Source organism: Hippopotamus amphibius, chromosome 11, assembly GCF_030028045.1.
Source record: "Hippopotamus amphibius kiboko isolate mHipAmp2 chromosome 11, mHipAmp2.hap2, whole genome shotgun sequence".
NCBI lineage: Eukaryota > Metazoa > Chordata > Mammalia > Artiodactyla > Hippopotamidae > Hippopotamus > Hippopotamus amphibius.
Window position 1 is genome coordinate 111,773,084 of NC_080196.1, and position 16,421 is coordinate 111,789,504.

General features: G+C 53.2%; 1 protein-coding gene across 1 annotated transcript in view; it reads left to right on the plus strand.

The window, feature by feature from the left end:
- The window catches only part of TSHZ1 (teashirt zinc finger homeobox 1), a 74,853-nt gene extending 58,984 nt beyond the window's left edge, over positions 1 to 15,869 (plus strand). Inside the window, exon 2 of the mRNA XM_057699639.1 lies at positions 12,198 to 15,869. Coding sequence (XP_057555622.1) covers positions 12,198 to 15,409 — 3,212 coding nt within the window. The 3' untranslated portion in view covers positions 15,410 to 15,869. The remainder of the gene's footprint in view (positions 1 to 12,197) is intronic.
- Positions 15,870 to 16,421: the final 552 nt, after the last annotated feature.

Below are 16,421 nucleotides of genomic sequence, written 5' to 3' on the forward strand. Positions count from 1 at the left end.
TTTTCGACAAGGATGTTTCCTGTTCCCGGCTTGTTTCCTGCCCCTCCCTCCCCCCCTCCCCACCCTCTTAGTGCACCTGATCAAAACATCATCACTGACAAAGGTTTTCTCCTCCAAATTAAATGAGCCCAGGTAGCCTGGCAGTTTTTACGAAGGAAGCAAGTGAAATGCCGGTGTGCCAAGTTAATGAATCTGGTAATGGAGAGGACGTTACCGAGCCCGGGTAATATGATCTGGCAATGTTCCTTCTCACGCATCCTGTAAAGAGTGTATGCAAGTCAGTTATGTGGTGTGATGCTCACATCTGTCCTACCCCATCATGGTGATTTGTATAAGTAATGGAAACGGGTTAAATACTTCCATTCTGACGTTGCCAGCAGGGATGGAAATGAACATTTCAATGAAATCGTCTGGACAGAGCTGCACGGGGAGGGGCCCTGGACTGATTCATCTGCACTCCCTTTGGTGATGGGGCCCCTGAGGAGCGTGCCGGAATGTATAGTTGATCAGACAGAAGGGGAAGAGCAAGTAAATCGCGGAGATCAGAGTCACGCAGGACCCTGGGCTCAAGGCGCCGCGACCTCCCCGGCAGACCTCTGCTGTTGACACGCGCTTGTCATCGCAGGGAGGGCCGGGGGAGAGGCGAGGAGGGGCCGGCTCTTTCCTCCTTTCTGATGGGGCCGCCGGCGAGGGTTATCTTCAGCCGGAAAAACCCCAGGGTGGTCTTAGGACGTCTCTTAGAACCCTGTCTCGAAAACTTACAGGGAAGGAAGAGGATTAGCCTCTTCTTCATCTCCCGGTAATTATAAATGATCCACTTTTAGAATGGCCTTCTCTCTGCATGAGACGTCATTTACACCCTCCCTTGTCCCTGTGAGGAAGAGCCATTGCATTTGAATTGCTAGGGCTCTGAACCTTCTTCAAAAACTGGAACTCAGCTCCTCTTCCCTGGATACCCTATACCTGTCACCCCGCTTCTAGGAAAATCAGGTCTTCTAGCAAAAGGAATACTCTGTGTGCCCCGTGTGCTCTAACATCCTCGTAAATTCAAGGATGTTGATACGGGTTATTCAACATGTTTTCCTACTACAGTGCTTTATCCGTACCTTGTATTTTCCAGTGTCACTACCTTTCTTCTGTCTAGATGCTATTACTTAAAATCCAAGCAAGTTAAACATGGAAACATTTAGTCATCTAGCCTGATATGTTAAATGCCAATGTCTGAGTGGCTCCAAATATGTAAATTTGGGGGCGTGGCCGAAGCTGAGCATCTTTTATTGAAAGAACATGTCTTTCAGTTTTCATCAGGATGTATTGTCATCAGGTAAGAACAGGTACAGATGCGTGCTGGGTACCTTGTGTGAGTGGGTATTTTGAGGAACCAGGTTGGTATCTGCTAGATTGGGAAGGATGGAGTCCAAGCTGACTTTTAGAAAGCAAATGATGTTCGGGGCAAGCCTTTCTTCTGTTGTGGCTTCTGCTGTTTCAGTGAGGCACCCACAGTTTTGTTCATTTCTCCGAGGCTCTAATTGCTCAGAGCCAGGGTTACTGAGACTCGGGGGAATTTGGAACTTTATTACATTTAGCCATTACAAACCAAAGACAGCTGTCACTTCTCCCCATTCTTCAAGTGACTGTTGAATACCAGAGGAACTCTTGTTTTCTTTAAAGAAACAAAGATGTCTTAAAAGATGCTGGGCTGCGATTTGAGAAATGGAATCTTGATCTGATTTGCCGAAGATGCGTGTGCCTCAGTGTATAATTACAGTTTGAGAGGAACATATTTTTCCAGGCGATATGTGTGTATTTACATTGTAAACCACCGGGGCACACGTTGTTGGTGTCAGATTCAGCTCTAGCGGGGACCGTATACGTTGCCTCCTGTCCACTTGCATCAGAATGCACGGAGTTTTATGTGGCTCAGGATGACAGCACATCTTTAGGGACACATTGGCATCCAGAAGGCTCATTTTATGGCAAAAAATATTAACAAGATTTAATGTATTTGAAAAGGTGACATCTAGCCGTAAGATGCAGAGGTCTCACTCTCACTTGGGGGCTGAGGGGGTCTGTGTATTTTGTGGGTTTTCGTCACTCCCACCTGCACACGTGCACACGCCCTCACCCCCACGTGGAGGCTGGCGTGTGCTCGTCCGGATGCCGAGGCCGGCACAGCTGCCCTGCGTGTGGTCCCGCTGACGGCAGGACACGATGCGTGTGCTCCCCGTGTCACACTCCACGCCGTGTGCTCGGCTCAGGGAGGGCGGGCGGAGGGGAGTGATGGCAAAGCTGTTTTGACACAAAAAGAAATAGCAGAAATGATGATTTGGAGTCTTTGTTTTATTTGATGGGAAGGAATGTCATTTCTTTCTGTAAGTAATTGTGAAAGGGGAATTTTATACTGCAGTTACCATTTCCACGCTTACTCATTCATCAGATTTCCGGGGGGTGGGGGCGGGTGAGGGCAGAGGGGGCTGAGGGTTTTAGCAGCGAAAATGTAGCGTCGTTGAGTTGATTCTGTTTTCTGTGAGTCAGTAGCTGCTCCCATCCAAATCTTTTAGGCTAAACAGTTGTATTTGTTCACCGCGTGACGCGTATTGTTCTCAGTTTCATCACTAGAAATAAAAATTTCTACAAATATTTTAATGTATTTTGGTATATCTGTACCCACAGGAATTTTTAGAACACTATAGCTTATAATGAAAACAAAAGATCGTGACAAATAATTACTCTGTCCAAGCCTGGACGTTTTTATAAGTCTCTCTCTAGCTCTGTGTCTGTCTCTATCTCTCTGCCTCTGCCTAGGCAGAATTTCCAAAAAAAAAAACATCTAGGAGAGGAATTAGGAGAATTCACTGATAATAGTAAGCATAAACCCAATTATTAGGATAAGAGAATGATATTTTCTGATATGATAGTGTCAGTGTCACTGATTCAGATGCCATTATTATTACTAAGGGGATTTCAAGAAAGTCAGGTGCATGTGACCTTGTATTAAGCCTCCAGCCAAGTACAGCAGTCATTATGTAGGGCATGCCGCTCTCAGTGTATCACATTGGTATGTAATTTGTATCGACCGTAACATAGTTAAAGACAAAGTTCTCCTCACTTTGTGTTCATAGTCGGTGTGTCGTTGATATCTGCAGGGGTGTGCCCTGCACTGTTGGCATACACACCCCAGTCCCCAAAGCCTTGATGTTTCCTTCTCTCTTCCTTTATCCTGTGCTTATGAGAACGAGCTGCTGGATTTGAACTTGCAGACGTGTGTCTGAGACGTCAGCCCCACGTGAGGTTCAGAGCATGCGGAGTTATATTTCTTTATTCTTGTTTCAGCCATTTGAAGAGATATTTCACGCCCAGGTCTCCTCTCCAGATTTCTGAATGTCATCCATCATGGTGACTCTTACTCTATCTGATAAAAGTCTTTTCTCATTTCAGTCGGTAGAAAATACCAGGTTGGAACCTGGTTTGGACCCAGTTTGCTAATATTGGGTTTGTAGACCCAGACTCACTAGACTGTCCCAGCATGGTGTTTAGTCCTCCTCAAACGAGGAGGCAATAACGGAAAACGTGGATGTCCCCGTGCTTGGCGTGGGCTGTGTATGTCTTGGGGATGGCTGGCTTTTTAATTTGTGGATCAAGGGAACATTTGCATCATATATTAACACACAGTCTGTTGGTAGTGAAATAGCTGCCTAGTGTCCCTAGGTTCACACAGCAGCTATCTAGCGTTTGCTCTTTTTCATTTCATTTTAACTTCTTTTAATTTTTCAAGATTCTCACATGTTTTTTTCTCTTCTTTTTCCTCCTGACTTGCTGAAAATCACTGAAAGTTTTTAATTGAGGTTTAAGCTCTAATTTGTGCTTTCCCACTTGTTAAATTATGTTGTAACTGCAACAAACTCCAGGCCTAAGATTAATACCTAATGTGCTCACTGGGAGGAGCGGGAGGGGCCCCCGAAAGGAGGCTGCTTGTTTCTCATTTAACTTGAAATTGAATTCTAGGTCAGGGAGAAAAGGAAGACGTTATATTTATTTTAAGGAAGTTACCTGTGGATTTCTAATTAAAGTTAGAATTGGGTAAAAACCATAGGCCGTTTTACGTACAGACTCTACAATTCTAAAAAGTGGCCTCTGTTGGGTTTTAGGTGAAGAAATAGCCATTATCAATCAGATGGTTTAGCAAACTGGTACAGGAGCGGCTGGTGCCAGGCAACTAAAATTGGCCAAAGTGATGGAAACGTTTTTGCTCCTTCCACGTCAGAGCAGGAGTGGCCTTTCAGATTTGCGTGGCAGGTTGTCCAGCTTCCTGCACAAAATTCAGAACTTAGTTTCATAAAGTAACATACATCCCGCTTGTATTTTAATATCCTTTCACAGTAGCAAGAAATGGGCTCTGGCCTGTATCTGCTTTCTCTGCACTTTTTATTTCCCAGTATCTTCTAAATTTCACCAGAACTACCTGCTCTCTTTGTAATAGAGGTGAAGTTACTTTACAAGTGATCAATGATAAATTTGGAAGAAAGCGTGTTTTGCAAGATTTTATAATGAATTGCCGCTGTACATTTATCACTGAAGTGTGCGTAAGCCCCTTTTGTGAATTGGCCCCTAGGAGTAAATATATTTTGATATAATGGCCAGCTGTTCCTGGGTGTCACGTTTGCCAGTCTACAACCTAGTTTGATGTAGCTAAGCATGTAATTTGGTATGATTGTGTCGTTTCACCAGGTGGCAATACAGTAGCCAAGCTTGGTATGTACTGTCAGCCGGTGCCCAAGCGGGGACCAGAGCTCTGTGTTTTATAGTTGTCACTTTCGAACTTCCCTCTTCCTTACAGCCAGCTCTCAATTATGCGTGCTAATGAGGAGGAGAGAACTGGTATAAACAAGCTTCCCCAACCTGATTCCCGTCACTTATTCCCATGGCCTGCCACCTCAGGCCTGGGGAAGAGCCTCACCAGGGACATCTCTGCGCGAGTTCCCACCGCCCACGCCTTCCTCTGCGTGGCTGTGGTCAGGGAAATTGCAGGAAGGCAGACGAGGGGCCCGGGTGATGGAGAAGCTCAAGGCTAACATCCCGAATGATCTGTCCATCCAGATCTCACATCTGGTTGCGAAGTACACATCTGCACAGTGACAAAGGCCAGTGATGGGACCCCTTTGCCTGGGATGAGGGTTCGTTATTTTGTCCCTCTTGTGCCCGTTTACATGACGCAGGGAATAGTTTGTGAGGCTTGCGGCTGAGCGGGGTGCCCTCTGACAGCCGTGGGAGGACCGCCCATCGCCGGCATTTCCTAGTTCCTCTTGAGGTCTGTCTGCAGGGCGAGATGAGGAGGGGCGGCGGCACGGCCGGGGGGCTTGGTGATGAGGATGGTGGTCTGCCGTTTCTATGAATGCTTCTGACGGGCCCACTGTTGGGGAAACTGAGGCCTCAAGGACGGAGTGAGTGCGTGTGTGGGGGTCACCGGGTCTCCATCCGTCTGTCTCTTCTGTAAGTCTGTCCTCAGGTCCCGATAATGACGGGGTCTGTCCTCCAACAGGGAACCGCAACAGCAGCTCCGTAGCCTAGACCCAATGGGGACGAGCAGGTGAATGCCGTCCCCACCCCCGCCCACCTGGGGTCACTCCTGCACTTGCTGTGTGGGACAGATGGGGCGGGGGGGGGGCGTGTCTCGCGTGTGTTCCCTTCCTGATACTCACGTGACAAAAGCGAAGGACTTCGTTCCTGCCTGGTACTGAAGCTAGGGGTCCAGTGGTCTTGTTGCCAGGCACCATGGGGTCCCATCTGTGAATTTCCACCTGAAAATCCCCGTCTGCCTGCCCCAGGCCCCGACTCTTAAAGTAAAGCCCACCAGATTCTGGATCCTTCTGAGGGGTCTGGTTCTAGGATTCGAGCCCAGTTCTGGAAGGTGGCGGTGGTTGGTGGGGGGCTCAGGCACTGCTTTAATCCCTTGGAACCATGAGCATCCGTGGCCTTCCTATCGTCTGTGTCCTCGTGTGGCCATGAGCGCTGCAGGGTAGGGTGACATTGACCAGCGCTTGGTCCGAGGGCTGCTAGAAAGGGTGGTGTGAGAACAGGGAGCGGTGCCTGGGGAAGCGGGCGCGCTTCCTTCCAAAGCTGATTCTACCAGGCCTGGTGCATCTGAGGAGGAGCGGAAATGCCGCTCCGGGATCAGGAGGGCGTCCAGGGGCGGGGACACAGGACAGACGGCCCCCCAGCTGCCCCCAGGTCTGTGTTTCCTCGCGGCCTTTGTAAATGAGAGTTGAAAAGTTCACTAATTAAAAAAATAGACACAGTGAGCTAAAAGTACGCGGTAGACACAGTGAGCTAGAAGTACGTGGTAGAATAGTAAAATAACCGAAGAGTATCCGCTTATCAGGAGGAATAAAGTGGAGGAGTCTGTGATAAAAGTAGAAATCCTGGAAGCCTAGACACGGACAGGGGTCATGCTGGCGGAGGGCTGAAGTGATGGAGCACGGTGACCGCTGAGCTGGTGGACTGAGGGTCTCGGGAGAGGCCCCACCACCTGCTCCCCTGTGGGTGGACCCGGCAGCCCCCCGCCCAGGGAGGGCTGGAGGAGGTGAGGATGCAGGAGCAGGGGCGGGAGGAAGACGGAGGCGGCCGGCGTGCAGGCAGATTCTCAGGCCTCCTGACATCCTGCTACGGGAACCCTAATGCCATCCACACCCCTTCATTGTTCTCCCCGCCTCTTACTTTTTAACATTAAAAATATAAAAGTCCCAAGGAACAGAGCCCCTCCCACATTCCCGCCCCCAGGCTGGGCCCTGCCTTCCTCTGGCTCCTTAATCCCAGTGTCTGGCTAGTGGCTGTTTCCAGCTATTTTATTCCAGAAACGGTGTGAAATGGCTAATCTGTGCTTGTTGAACTGAACACGTTGAAGAAGATTTTTGAAAACAGAGGTATTTATCAAGAGCTACTTCAGTCAACAAACCCATATATTCATTACCTAGAAAAAAACCACTATTAACATTTTCCAAAAGGATGTTTCCATTGTGCTGTGAATAGGTTTGTCTTCTGCTTTTTCCATTTAATGACTCTCCCCTTGTTATTAAAACATAGTTTTTAATGTTGCATCTTAGGAATAAATGAAAAATCACCTAACTACTGACTATTGTTGCAGATTTAGACAGTGGCAAATTTTATATGGAATAATGCCGTAACAGACATCTTTGTGCACGAAGCTTCTTGTGTTTTACATCACCTTCTGAGGCTGTGCTTCCAAAAGTGAAATTATTGGGCCAAAGTGTGTCAATATTTAAACATTTCTCTCTTTTGACACTTTTTTTCATCGAGATTCTCTCGTTTATAACAGCATGATGGGCACATAAGAGGTGTCCTAAATACTGATACAGAATACTTTGGGTCAGGGACTTGCCTGGCAGTCCAGTGATTAAGACTCTGTACTTCCACTGCCGGGGGCGTGGGTTTGATCTCTGGTTGGGGAACTAAGATCCCACGAGCCACATAGCAAGGCCAAAAAAAAAAAAGAAAATATTTTGGGTCATTAATTCTTTCATTCATAAACATTTACTTGAAGTGCTTGTTGGCAGTGAGGTGCTAACAAGACAAGGAAAGCAGCTTGGTCCTGATGGTGGCAGAGTGGAAAGACCCCCAGCGGGGAGTCAGGTGACCCGCATTTGAATTCTGAGTCCATCATTTGTCTCCCGGGTGACCTTGGCGACGTCGGTCAGCTTCTCCGGGACCAGTTTTCTCATCTGCAGAATGGGCGTTTTCAGGGATGCTACCTTGAAGGGTTGTGAGGGTTAACATGAGGTGGAGAAATGACAGCGCCCAGCAGGGGGAGGTGGGCAGGGGGTGGCGCATAACGATTTTAGTTGCAGGAGCGAGCTCACAGTTTGATTAAGAGGACAGACAGGTAAACGTCTCCCCATGCTGTGGGGGATGGATTCCGGGGCATGTGGAGGAGGTGACCGCCGAGCCTGCCCTTGAGGGTGAGCGTCCGCGTCCTCACCAGGCAGAGAAGCAGGGGTTGGGGTGGTGCCCCCGGGGGACCGGGCTGCGCAGGGGCTGGACGCGTGGCGGAGGGAGGGGTCCACGTGGGGATCGCACCCCCTCCCCCCGCGGCTCATGGACTTTAACGAAGAGTCCAGCTCAGGGGCTGCTGAGGAAGAGTGTCGCAGCACAGGAGGGGCCGAGGCCCAGCGGGGAGTGATGTCTGGTGAGACGCGTGGAGGGTCCGTATCGGGGCAGGGGCCACGCTGGATACAGGGCTGGAGGACAGGATGCACCGAGGACAGCCGTCCCAGCTCGTCTGGGGCGATTCAGTGACAGCTGAGTGGGAGACGCGTAACCCAGGAGGAGGAAGTGCGCTGTTACTGGGGGCGGGGGCAGGAGGGGGCAGGCGTCTGCACGTAGGCGTCGGGGGTGCCTGCGGGATGCCCGCATCGTGAGGGATCCGGGTCCCAGCAGCTGGAGCCTCTGCTGTGGACCAGACCGGGGGCAGCCTCGGACGGCAGGCCAGAGGGCCTCACAAAGCCCAGCCTCTCCTGACGGGGCGGGAGAGCCCGGGGGGCCTGTGACCGGCGGCTTTGCAGGTGGACCTGATCTGGTGGTGGTGGGCGTGTCCTGGAGGAGTCGTGGAAGAGGTCAAGGTTGGCTAGGAGAAGGTTGCAGAGGGACCAGGCAAGAGCGACAGGGTGGTTGGAGGAAGCCAGCGCCCTGGCCCCAGGGAGCACGGGGTCACACCCGGGAGTGTGGCCAGGAAGCAGAGCCGGGGGCTGCGTCCCAACAGGGATGGTCAGCCCGGGGCGGGGGACATGGTGGGTCCCAGGCTGCCCCTGGTCCACCCTGGGGCTCCCCTCCTTTCTTTTTTTTTTTTTTTAAATTAATTTATGTATTGGCTGTGTTGAGTCTTTGTTGCTGCGCATGGGCTTTCTCTAGTTGTGGAAAGCAGGGGCTATTCATTGTGGTGCGCGGGCTTCTCATTGTGGTGGCTTCTCTTGTGGAGCACAGGCTCTAGGCACGCGGGCTTCAGTAGTTGTGGCACACAGGCTCAATAGTTGTGGCCATGAGCTTTAGAGCGCAGGCTCAGTAGTTGTGGTGCACGGGCTTAGATGCTCCGAGGCACGTGGGATCTTCCTGGACCAGGGCTCAAACCCGTGTCCCCTGCACGGGCAGGCGGATTCTTAACCACTGAGCCACCAGGGAGGTCCGCCCCTCCTTTCTGAACTTGTGCTGCCAGCCTGGCCCTCCCCCCGGCTGCCTGCTCAGCCAGCTTCCTCTCCCCTGGGAGATGTACTCCAAGAGGGCAGGTTCATGAGGGGTCCCCCTTCTGCCTCCCCCCCCCCCAGAAAACAGGGGACAGGTGTCCAAGGGAGGGGACGGCAGACACCAGTGACCCTTAGGAGGTCGGGGTTTGCTGTTGTGGTTCCAGGAGTAACTGTCACCCTGGGGCTTGGGGTGGACTGCGAGAGCTTTGGAGCTCGACCGGGGGGCTCCCAGGTACGGACGGGTCTGTTGGGAGGGGGACGCGGCAGGGCCTGGGGACGCGGCTCCCCTGGGACGCGGATGTGCAAGGGGGCAGACGGCAAGCAGGGCGTGTCCGTGCTGTTCCGGGCCCTGAGAGGCCGCCCGCCTGCAGGGTGAGGACCGGTGGGTGCCACACACCCTGCGAGTCCGGAGTGAGTCTCCCCCTTCCTGTGTTTCCAGAGTCAGATGAAAGGGGTCTGTTCATCCGGCACCACTGACGGGCACCTGCTGCCGGTGGGTGCTGGGAACCTTGTTTCGGTCCCTCAAGGGGGACGGAGCAGCCCACAGACAAGGCAGCACAGGGCAGATGACCGGCCCACAGGGGCGGGCTCCCCGGCTAAGCCGGCCTCCGGAGGAAACGTGTCCTGTCAGTTAGTTGCTGGGCGTGGCTCTTCTTTTCAGGAAAGTGGATGGTGGAGGTCTAGTAGGCAGCCTCCGCCGGGGATCCCAGAATTCAGCTGGGAGGGTGCACGGCTGGGGGACAGCTCGGAGTGAGGCCAGCACCCGGGGACCCGGCGCCACCATCTTCTGGTGGGCTCTGCCCAGGATGCCCGCAGCCTTGAGTGTCACCATCAGAATCCACAGAGCTGGACCACGTGGCCCAAGCCAGGGCCAGGCTCGCTTAGAGGAGGTGGGTGTGGACGGGAGGATCCCAGCTGTGGGCCGGGGACCCCGGACCATCCTGAACCTGTGGTGGTCGTGGAGAAGGTGACCCAGCTCGCCGTCAGTTCCCGGGGGCCTCAGCCTCACCCTGAGCGCTGTCCGGGTGCCTGTGTTATTCTTTCTCACGCTCGCAGCGCCGGACTAACGGGCTGTAATTCCCTGATGCGCTGGTGGACCGATTCAGTCCTGCCGTCAGCTGGGAGACGTCCGTGGACACGTGTGCACGGCTTGCTTGATGCCACTGCCCAGGTGTGGGGACAGCCTCTCGGGGAACCGGGGTTGGGCAGGGACGCCTGCAGGCCCAGCGAAGCGGCGGTCCCTTGCTGTGTGTGCGCTTGTGCTCACGGGCGATCGTGCCCGGAGCCCTCGGTGTGCGGCTGTGGACACGCCCGTGTGTCTCCCTCCTGCCCGTGTCCGCCCTCTGGGCCGCCGCCGCCTTCTCTGTCTCTCCATCACCGTCCCTGAAAACGCGGTGCTCTCTGCCACGTTCCCTCAGGGTCTGGTGCTGATAATGTGATAATGAGTGATTCTACTTAATGAGACACCCTCTCAGGTCATATCAGTGCATTTTAATAGGGCTTTTCTGGAAATATCTTAACCCCAAATTTCCCAGGTGGTTGATGGAACACTAGTTGTTCCCTCAAAAAAAAAAAAAAAAAAGAAAGAAAAAGAAGTAAAAGTACATTGGTCAAATCAGTTAAGAGGTGCAGGGGATTATGTCACCTTGGGGATTGACAAAACCTGTCACGTATTAAAGAATCTAAAATGTGCTGCAGTAAAAGGTCAGATTCCATCTTGTGATTTATCTGCCCTCCATCCCTTCCATTCATGGGGCAGCTGTCAGTATCCTGAGTTTTTCTGGGAAATGCCGCCTGCACCCCGAGAAGTCACCCTCTGTGCAGCTGTGGCCTGTAGCAGGCCATTGTACCATATACTATAGGCCTTGTTAAGGTTGAAAAATTTTTTTGTGCTAAAATATTCATAACATGGAAGTTACCATTTTAACCATTTTTAAGTGCGCGGTTCAGTGGTACAAAGTACATTCACATTGTCATACAACCAACCCTACCATCCATCTCCAGAACTTTTCATCTTCCCAGATTGAAACTCTGAACCCATTAAACACCAACTTTCCATTCCTCCCTCTCCCCCAGCCCCTGGAAACCACTGTTCCACTTCCTGTCTCTGTGAGTCTCACTACTCTAGGTGTCTCCTGTAGGGGGACTCCTACGGTATTGTCCTTTTGTGTCTGGCTTATTTCACTGGGCATAGTGTCCTCAAGGGTCATCCATGCCGTAGCCTGTGTCAGAGTTTGCTTCCTTTTAAAGGCTGGATAATATTCCGTTGGATGGATAAACCACACTTTGTTCCTCCGTTCATCTATTTATGGACATGTGGCTTGTTTCCGCCTCTGGCTCTTGTGAACACTGGCTGCTTTATACAAATGTAGCTCTTTGACACCTGTCTGGTGTCACCTGCGGGTGACTTCTGCTCCATCCAGGTAGGGGGCTGGTGGTGCTATGTTGCTTTCTCCTTTTTAGTGGAGACAGGAGTATTTTTATCACTGGCCACTGAAGAGGATTTTTATTTGTGGAAACCATAGAATACTGTCTGTGGAGTATCTTGCCCTAAAAGTTGACAACCGGGTCCCCCCAATGGGGAGGCATGAGGGACCCCCCCGTTGCTTACAAAAGGAAGATCCTGCAGGGGGAGGGGCAGGGGTCCCTTCCCTTCCCACCCAGCTGTGACAGCCAAACCGACATCTTTAAGAAGAGGGTAGACACTGCCCTTCTGTTGAAATGTATTCACTTGGTGGCAGGAGGGGGTGGGGGGGGGATTGTCTTGGTGGAAACACATTTCCTGCGGTCGCGCTGCAAAGGGGGCAGACATATAAAGCGGGGGTAGCCTTGTAGCCTGGGAGCTCAGCTGAGAAACATCTTTTTAAAGATCGTCTAACTGCTGGGGAGGCCGTGTCCTTGGAGATGATTTACGTCTCCTCACTGTGTTTCATTTTTCTCTCCTAGCTTATGTTCCTGAGGAAGAACTGAAGGCAGCAGAAATAGATGAAGAGAACGTGGAGGAGGATGGGCTGCCCGTGGACGTTCAGGAAGGCGACTTCGTGTGCAACGACGAAGCGGAGATCAAGGAGGCCCAGAGCTACCAGAACTCCCCTATTAGCACCGCCACCAATCAGGACGGCGGCTACGGGTCGCCGTTCAGCGAAAACAGCGACCAGCCAGCCCATTTCAAGAGCTCTTCCTCCAAGGAAGAGAAAGAGGAGCCCCAGGGCCCGGAGGGCGTCTCCTACCCCCAGGACAGCTTGGCCCAGATCAAGGCCGTGTATGCAAACCTGTTCTCGGAGTCCTGCTGGTCCAGCTTGGCTCTGGATTTGAAGAAGTCCGGTTCGGCCACCAGCAACAGCGATGCTGGCCAGAAGGAGGGCATCCCCCCCGCCCCCACGCCCCCCACCAGTACAGCAGGGGCCACCGGGACCACGGCGAGCACCCCCAGCTCAGGCTCGGGCTCCGGCTCTGGCTCCGGCACCAGCACCAGCACCAGCGGCGGCTCCGGGTACGACTGGCACCAGGCCGCCCTGGCCAAGACGCTGCAGCAGACGTCCTCGTATGGGCTGCTGCCCGAGCCCAGCCTCTTCAGCACCGTGCAGCTCTACCGGCAGAACAACAAGCTGTACGGCTCTGTGTTCACGGGCGCCAGCAAGTTCCGCTGCAAAGACTGCAGCGCCGCGTACGACACGCTGGTGGAGCTGACGGTGCACATGAACGAGACGGGGCACTACCGTGACGACAACAGGGACAAGGACTCCGAGAAGACCAAGCGGTGGTCCAAGCCCAGGAAGCGCTCCCTGATGGAGATGGAGGGCAAGGAGGACGCCCAGAAGGTGCTCAAGTGCATGTATTGTGGCCACTCCTTCGAGTCCCTGCAGGACCTGAGCGTGCACATGATCAAGACGAAGCATTACCAGAAAGTGCCTCTCAAGGAGCCGGTGCCGGCCATCACCAAGCTGGTCCCTTCCACCAAAAAGCGGGCGCTGCAGGACCTGGTGTCCCCCTGCTCCCCCGAGCCGGCGGGAATCGCGGCCGAAGCGGCCCTCAGCGAGTCGGCCAAGGACCAGAAGTCGGCCAACCCGTACGTGACGCCCAACAACCGCTACGGCTACCAGAACGGGGCCAGCTACACCTGGCAGTTCGAGGCCCGCAAGGCCCAGATCCTCAAGTGCATGGAGTGTGGCAGCTCCCACGACACCCTGCAGCAGCTCACCGCCCACATGATGGTCACCGGCCACTTCCTGAAAGTGACCACCTCTGCCTCCAAGAAAGGGAAGCAGCTGGTGCTGGACCCCGTGGTGGAGGAGAAGATCCAGTCCATACCTCTGCCCCCCACCACGCACACCCGCCTCCCCGCCGTCCACGTCAAAAAGCAGCCTGACTCTCCCTCGGGGTCCACGACCTCAGAAGAGAAGAAGGAGCCCGAGAAGGAGAAGGCGCCACCGGCAGCGGTGGCCGGGGACGTGGACAGGAAGATCAAGGAGGAAGGCGAGGATGCCTCCGAAAAGTTCGAGCCCACCACCCTCTACCAGTACCTCCGCGAGGAGGACCTGGACGACAGCCCCAAGGGCGGAGTGGACATCCTCAAGTCCCTGGAGAACACGGTCTCCACGGCCATCAGCAAGGCCCAGAACGGCGCGCCCTCGTGGGGCGGCTACCCCAGCATCCACGCGGCCTACCAGCTGCCGGGCACCGTGAAGCCGCTGCCGGCCGTGCAGAGCGTGCAGATGCAGCCATCCTACGCAGGCAGCGTGAAGTCGCTGTCCTCGGAGCACAGCGCGCTCCTGCACTCCCCGGGGAGCCTCACACCGCCGCCCCACAAGAGCAATGTGTCGGCCATGGAGGAGCTGGTGGAGAAGGTCACGGGCAAGGTCAGCGTGAAGAAGGAGGAGAGGCCGGCGGAGAAGGAGAAGGGCTCGCCAGCCAAGGCTGTGTCCCCCGTGGCCAAGGAGAATAAAGACCTCCCCAGGGGCGAGGACCTCGGTGGCGGCGGTGCCAAGCCCCAGCAGAAGAAGGGCCCCGAAGCCGATGCAGGGAAGGCCAAGAAGGAGGGTGCGGTGGACGCCCACACCCCGAACGGCACTGAGCCCCTCAAGGCCAAGGTCACGAACGGCTGCAACAACCTGGGGATCATCACGGACCACTCGCCCGAGCCCTCCTTCATCAACCCGCTGAGTGCCCTGCAGTCCATCATGAACACCCACCTGGGCAAAGTGTCCAGGCCTGTGAGCCCCTCGCTGGACCCGCTGGCCATGCTGTACAAGATCAGCACCAGCATGCTGGACAAGCCGGCCTACCCCGCCCCGCCCACCAAGCCGCCCGGCGCCGCGGACCGCTACTGCTACGAGAACAGCGACCAGCCCATCGACCTGACCAAGTCCAAGAGCAAGCCCCTGGTCCCGGGCGCCGCCGACGGCGTGTCCTCGCCACTCCGGGAGAGCGCGCTCATGGACATCTCGGACATGGTGAAGAACCTCACGGGCCGGATGACCCCCAAGTCCTCCACGCCCTCCACCGTGTCGGAGAAGTCGGACGCGGACGGCAGCAGCTTCGAGGAGGCGCTGGACGAGCTGTCGCCCATTCACAAGAGGAAGGGGCGACAGTCCAGCTGGAACCCCCAGCACCTGCTCATCCTGCAGGCCCAGTTCGCCTCGAGCCTGCGAGAGACCCCGGAGGGGAAGTACATCATGTCGGACCTGGGCCCGCAGGAGCGGGTGCACATCTCCAAGTTCACCGGGCTCTCCATGACCACCATCAGCCACTGGCTGGCCAACGTCAAGTACCAGCTGCGGAGGACAGGGGGGACCAAGTTCCTGAAGAACCTGGACACAGGGCATCCTGTTTTCTTTTGCAACGATTGTGCCTCTCAGTTCAGAACTGCTTCCACGTACATCAATCATCTAGAGACACACTTAGGCTTCAGCTTAAAGGATCTCTCCAAGCTGCCACTAAATCAGATTCAAGAACAGCAGAATGTTTCCAAAGTCCTGGCGAACAAAGCGTTGGGCCCGGTGGGGGCCGCCGAGGACGACCTGGGCTCCACATTCCAATGCAAGCTCTGCAACCGGACTTTCGCGAGCAAGCACGCAGTCAAACTGCACCTTAGTAAGACCCACGGCAAGTCCCCTGAGGACCACCTGATCTACGTGACGGAGCTGGAGAAACAGTAGCCCCGGTCTGCGCGGGCCCGTGGCACATTGCACTAATCGTCGTCGTACTGCACTAGGCCTGGCCTGAGCCTCCGAAATCAGCCTGCCCTTTGTTGCCGACTGCCTGTCTGGACCTTGGTTTTTCTTACGCATATTTTGTAGTTATATTTATATGCTCTTCGTCCGATTGTGCATGTTCCTTTTCTTTTTCCGTGAGTCAAAGTCTGACCTTTATTTTCAACATCTGTTCTCGATGTTCAGCTCTCTTTTGTAGGAAATAGTGGGGCACATGACTCGGAGACATTTATTTAGCAGGAAAGAAAGACACAAATAACAATGATAAAAAGACATCCTAAAATTACAAAGTTGCCATGACAATAAAGGTCATAGAATCTCCTAGTGTCAAATTTAACTCTTTGAGGACTGTAATAGCATTTCTGTGCCTTTCACTCGAAAAAAAAAAAAAAAAAAGAAAAAAGAAGGCTTAAAGGCATTTCATTCAGATCAAAAGCTGTGTCAGACACAAAACTTATTTAATAATTAAAAAACGAGCTTTTATATGCAGAACTGGTTTGTGAAGGAAGCATGCATGCAGCTGTTGGAAAATAGAAAGTTGTCTAGGACTCGGGGTTTAGGAGGCCACAACTTCACACGTTTCAAACAAAAAAACAAAACAGAAACTATCAACAACAACAAACACCCCAGTTGCCACTATGCCCAAACCCTCTGGATGCTGAAAAAAATGCCACTTTTGGCAAAAAAAAAAAAAGTATGCAAGCTATTATTTAAAAATGTGTAAAAATGCTATTTCTTTTTTTCCTGTAAGATACTGCGGTTTATAGTTATTTACAAATGTAAGCTTTGGTACAAGCTGACCTTTCTATAAGCGTGCTGCATTGGTAAATGAAAAAAAAAATGGGGCAAATGTTGGGAGTCCTTTCCTTGTAAATTGCCAGCATCAGCTTAAAAACTCCTGTATGTTACATATCGTACCATTTTAATCTATTCAACTTTCTTTGTACCTTCTGGCTGT